Source organism: Giraffa tippelskirchi, chromosome 10, assembly GCF_054371585.1.
Source record: "Giraffa tippelskirchi isolate mGirTip1 chromosome 10, T2T-mGirTip1v1.2.pri, whole genome shotgun sequence".
In the NCBI taxonomy this organism is placed as follows: domain Eukaryota; kingdom Metazoa; phylum Chordata; class Mammalia; order Artiodactyla; family Giraffidae; genus Giraffa; species Giraffa tippelskirchi.
The window spans coordinates 157340732-157346731 of record NC_137284.1 but is presented as its reverse complement, the minus strand read 5'-3'; the positions used below and the strand labels follow the sequence as shown (position 1 = coordinate 157346731).

At 46.7% G+C, this 6000-nt stretch overlaps 1 protein-coding gene across 2 annotated transcripts in view; it reads right to left on the bottom strand.

The window, feature by feature from the left end:
• Nucleotides 1-693: 693 nt before the first annotated feature.
• The window catches only part of ACTR3B (actin related protein 3B), an 87574-nt gene continuing 82267 nt past the window's right edge, over nt 694-6000 (bottom strand). For both annotated transcript variants that reach the window (XM_081533549.1, XM_081533553.1), the window contains one exon: nt 694-1449. In XM_081533549.1, the coding sequence (XP_081389675.1) occupies nt 985-1449 (465 nt within the window). In that variant the 3' untranslated portion in view covers nt 694-984. The remainder of the gene's footprint in view (nt 1450-6000) is intronic.

The following is a 6000-nucleotide window of genomic DNA, read 5'->3' as shown; positions in this document are numbered from 1 at the left end:
CAATGCAGGGAACACGGGTTCGATCCTGGTCCAGGAACGAAGATCCCACAGGCCTTGGGGAAACTAAGCCCCACAACTCCTGACGCCCACACACCCTGGAGCCCACGCTGCCCAAGAAAAGAAGCCGCCCGGTGAGAAGCCCCTGCCTGCGGTGCAGCTAGAGGACCACCCCTGCTCCGGGCGACTAGAGAAAGCCCACGAGCAGCAAGGAAGACCCAAGCAGCCAGAAGTCTAATAACCTTTTTAAATAAAAGATAAAGAAAACTGGCGATTCCTCACTCGAGAACGAAAGACGAGTGAGCACAGCCTCACATCGTTCTTATTTTTAATCAGACTCGTAAAAGGAATTTGTTTTCCCTAAAAACCAGAAACGGATGTCGCGGTGAGCACCACGCGGTCGGTCCCCAGGCAGTTAGCACGGCAGGAACCACTAACACCTCTGGGTCCTTTCCCGCCAGGAGTTTTGCTCATATTTGAAAGCAAATTCCAATAAATAGAAATCATGGCCTCACGGGAAAACTGCACAAACACAGCCTGAAGGAGGTAACACCCTGCATGTGCGTCCTCTCAGATAAGAGTGTGAGAAATGAAAACCTACAGGAAGAAATGCCAAACAGCCCGTTCTGTGAGTTACAGTCTTTCTGCAAAATACTCCCTGTAACTTCAATTTTCCTTAATTTTTTTTATCACCAATGACCATCAGAAGCACAATTTTTATTTCTCTTCAGTTCATAGTAAAAACAAATGTAATGATTCCAAAGTTAAAAAAAAAAATCCTTTTTAGAAACCTCAATTTCTCTCACCAAGTCTTCCAAGAGCAAGGTGAGAGATGGCCCCCCATGGACAGCGCCCTCTGAACACAGCTCTCCCAGGGGGTCCCAGTAGGATGGGTTCCCCAGTCTCTGTCCTCTGGACCAGTGGCGCTCAGAGGCGTTCCTGTTTCAGGGATAGACACAGAACGGAACGCAGCAAACGGTATCCTGCTCAGAAGGACACCACGCATCCCAGCATATTAAATGCTCTCGTCTCCTGGGTCAGGAAGACCCCCTGGAGAAGGGAATGGCTACCCACTCCAGTATTCTGGCCTGGAGAATTCCATGGACCGTATAGTCCATGAGGTCGCAAAGAGTTGGACATGACTGAGCGACTTTTCCCGAGTAAAGAAACATGCTTGGGCTTTTCGCTTTTTGTTTTGTCTGCGCCGGGTCTTCGTTGCTGCAGACGCGGGCTTTCTCCAGTTGCCGTGAACGGGGACTGCTCTTCATTGTGCTGTGCGGGCTTCTCACTGCAGTGGCTTCTCTTGTTGCGGAGCACGGGCTGGTAGTCGTGGTGCACTGGCTTAGATTCCCCATGGCATCTGGGATCTTCCCAGACCAGGGATTGAACCCGTGTCCCCTGCACTGGCCGGCAGGTTCCACCGGACCGTGAGGGAAGTCCAAAATATGCTTTCTAGAAAGAAAGAAGGACGGAAAAGAAAAGAAAGGAACATGCTTTCATTAACACAAGGCTTCCTAAATATACTTGAGCTTGGAGCTTGTTTTTCATCTCTCTGTTACAACAAGCACCTCCGGAAGCCACAGGTCACTTCCGAAAAGTCCTCAGTAGTTTCTGTTGGTCTCCACAGGGTCTCTGGTTCGAGTCCTGTGCAATCCAGTAAGTCCAACACTGTGCGGTGAACACGGGCTGGAATTTTGATCACATCCATCACATCTCATCCTGTGTTAACAAGAGGATCTGGCGGTGAGGAGGGTGGGGAGACATGAGCTGGTCAGTCTAAAGGTCTGCCACTCCGTAATCCCCACAAATCCATCTCTGATGGTGGGAAAGAACTCCAAGTCCACTGCCCATTCTATTCACGCTGGCAACAAGCCTCCCCCAGGTAAGGAAGTGAATAGGTATAATTCTAGTACGTACAGCCCAAGGCTTTCTAGAGCAATCCACTGGAATGGTAGAGCTTAAGATTTAAGAAAAAATACATACGCTCAAAAATGTATATCTTTTTGTGTGAGTGTGTCAGTGATGTTTTCATTGGCGTATAATTGCTTTACAATGCTATGCTCTTTTCTGCTGTACAATGAAGCGAATCGGCCATATGCATTAAAGTGTATTCCCTCCCTCTGGACCTCCCTCCCACTCACCACCCATCCCACACCTCGAGATCATCCCAGAGCACCAAGCTGAGCTCCCTGTGCTTTATAGCAGCTTCCTGCTCAGTTCAGTCATTCAGTCGTGTCCAACTCTTTGCGACCCCACAGACTGCAGCACGCCAGGCTTCCCTGTCCATCACCAACTCCCGGGGCTTGCTCAAACTTATGTCTATCGAGTCGGTGATGCCATCTAGCCACCTCATCCTCTGTCATCCCCTTCTCCCACCAGCTATCTATAAACAAAACTGAAAAACTATCCCAGGGTGTGGTTATTAAGTCCTATGGACATCATTATTCCATTTTCTTGTAGCTAACTTCCTAACATGACACTGTGAGACAGGGCACCTACTTTCCTATGTCATGAATGTAACAACTTCTCAGGGCATTGACACAACTAACTTAGTAGATGCATTACTATCAGAGGCTTAGGAATCACCACCAAATCACGGAGGACGCTCCCTCTTGGAAAGGTCACTGCTCATAACAGCTCAGCACAAGGGCCGTCAGCTCTATAAAAGTCACTCAACTGTAAATCAACCCAGACATGTAGGGCGTATTACTGGAAAGTTCATAATGCTATTTGTCTTTGCAGCAGGGACATTTAAATTACATATACTATTGCAATAGCATTCTTAAACTGTAATTCAGAGCTCTGTAATGATACCACGCAATAATGTTCTGATTACCTATAAAGTTTAATTTATCATAGACATAAGAGCTAATGGATAAATGTTAAAACATACTCATTCAGCTTGAGAAAATGACTGCATAATCAAAAATGCAAGTTTAGTACATTATCCCTATTAAGAGGAGACATGTCAGTGGAAAACACCAGTCATTTGTACCTTTATAGCTCACAAACTTATTTCTCTTGATAGTTTATGTCTAATGACTAGTTAGGCAACAGACTGGTTCCAAATAGGGAAAGGAGTACATCAAGGCTGAATATTGTCACCCTGCTTATTTAACTTATATGCAGAGTACATCATGAGAAACACTAGGCTAGAGGAAGCACAAGCTGGAATCAAGATTGCCAGGAGAAATATCAATAACCTCAAATATGCAGATGACACCACCCTTATGGCAGAAAGTAAAGAAGCCCTTAAGAGCTTCTTGATGAAAGTGAAAGAGGAGAGTGAAAAAAGTTGGCTTAAAGCTCAACATTCAGAAAACTGAGATCATGGCATCTGGTCCCATCACTTCATGGGAAATAGATGGGGAAACAGTGGAAACAGTGTCAGACTTTATTTTGGGGGGCTCCAAAATCACTGCAGATGGTGATTGCAGCCATCAAATTAAAAGACGCTTACTCCTTGGAAGGAAAGTTATGACCAACCTAGACAGCATATTAAAAAGCAGAGACATTACTTTGTCAACAAAGGTCCGTCTAGCCAAGGCTACGGTTTTTCCAGTGGTCATGTATGGATGTGAGAATTGGACTATAAAGAAAGCTGAGCACCGAAGAATTGATGCTTTTGAACTGTGGTGCTGGAGAAGAATCTTGAGAGTCCCTTGGACTGCAAGATCAAACCAGTCCATCCTAAAGGAAATCAGCCCTGGGTGTTCATTGGAAGGACTGATGTTGAAGCTGAAACTCCAAGCCACCGCAATGAGAGGCCCCTACACCGCAACTAGAGAGTAGCCCCCGCTCCCACAACTGGAGGAAAGCCTGCACAGCAATGAAGACCCAGCACAGCCAAAATAAAGAAATAAATAAATATTTTTTAAAAGACTGAAAACTAACTACATCCACATAGATATGCGTCCTACTTCCCTAAACCTCCAAGAGTCCATCCCCCACCCTCATCTGACAGCTCTGATCCCCTCCACCCGCTGGTCTACAGGGCGAGGCACGAACATCCTGCAGCTCTCCTCTGCCAGACTCTGGTCTCCTGAGTCAGCTTTCCCAAGAGAAGACTCCTGAGCAGCCCTCATGTCTAGCTGACCCCCCCTTTTCTTCCTCGTCTGCTCAGTCTCTAGAGAAAAGCTACAGCCCTCGGCTGAAACTTCTAGGCACGCCTGCGCCAGTCTGATCTGTTTACAGTCTTGTGACACGTAAACAGAGGGCTTTGTTCTGGAGAGAGAGAGCAAACTCCTGCATCCAGCCCCACCTTGGGCGCGCTTACTCCACCCACACCAGGCTTGTGTGTCGTGAAAGTGAAAATCGCTCCTTCGTGTCCAACTCTCTGCGACCCCATGGACTATACTGTCCATGGAATTCTCCAGGCCAGAATACTGGAGTGGGTAGCCTTTCCCTTCTCCAGGGGATCTTCTCATCCCAGCGATTGAACCCGGGTCTCCCTCATTGCAGGAGGATTCTTTACCAGCTGAGCCACCAGGGAAGCCCAAGAGTACTGGAATGGGTAGCCTATCCCTTCTCCAGCGATCTTCCCGACCCAGGAATCGAACCCGGGTCTACTGCATTGCAGATAGATTCTTCACCAACTGAGCTATCAGGGAAGCCTGGCTCATGAGCACTTAGCAAATGTGCGATGACAGAATGGGGACTTAGCACAGTACTCAGAGCCCAGCAAGCATGCAACAAACGATGGCTTTTCCTGGTTTAAAAAAACAAAAGCCTGAGGCAACCTCAGAGTCTGAGAGGTGCACGGAGAGCTGGACCACAGCCTGCTGTTGTTTCCTTAACAACGTCTCCATCTCATCTTTCCAGAAACTCTCATCATTGGAGTCATCCAGTGGGATCCTGTGGTCATGGACTCCTCTAGACCACATTACCACTTCTCAGAAGGTGAGGAGGAGACAGAAATGAACTGATATTAACAAGGACCAGCAACAAGCCAACAGTGATGCCAGAGTCTAGTCAGGATTTCAGGGGGCCGGTTCTCTGCTCAGTCTCCACGTTCAGCCACACTGTCCTGCAAAGGAACACCAAGAGCCTCAGATCCCCTTCTCATCTGATCACCAGGGCCAAACAATCTCGAAACACGAAGAAAGACTACTTGAGGCCAAAGTGTGTCTGATGGGAAGCCATTAAAAATTTATCTGCAGTAATTGCTAGTGCAGCCATGACTGAATTAAATGGAGATCTGATCAATTACTGCAGCTGGTCTGATCCCTTAATATTGAAAAGATAACCAATGGCATATCGTTTAAATTTTATTGGACACCATAAACTCTTGGGTTGGTGATTATTAATTTGTTAATAAGTTATAACTATATTTCCCTTTTATCAATTAACACTTTTTAAAATTCTTTATGGCAAATACTATTAACACACACACACACACACACACACACACACACACATATGTAAATGTTGTTGTTGTTCAGTGGCCCAGCCATGTCTGACTCTTTATGACCCCATGGACTGCAGCACGCTAGGCTGCCCTGTCCCTCACCAGGAGGGACATACATATATGATTGTATGTGTGTGTGTGCTTAGTTGCTCAGTTGTGTCTGACTCTTTGGAACGCCATGGACTGTAGCCTACCAGGCTCCTCTGTCCATAGGATTTTGCAGACAAGAATACTGGAGTGGGCAGCCATTTCCTACTCTAAAGGATATTCCTGACCCAGGGATGGAATCCAGGTCTCCTGTGTCTCCTGAGTTGGCAGGTGAATTCTTTACCACTAGCGCCACCCACATATACCCACATAAGCAGAAATAATCTGTAGTATCCCAGGTTAAAAACAATGACTAGGGCTCTCTGGTGGCACAGTGGTAAAGAATGTATGGATATCCTGAATATTCACTGCAAGGACTGATGCTGAAGCTGAAACTCCAATACTTTGGCCACCTGCTGCAAAGAACTGACTCATTTGAAAAGACCCTGATGCTGGGAAAGATTGAAGGCAGGAGGAGAAAGGGACGACAGAGAATGAGATGGTTGGAT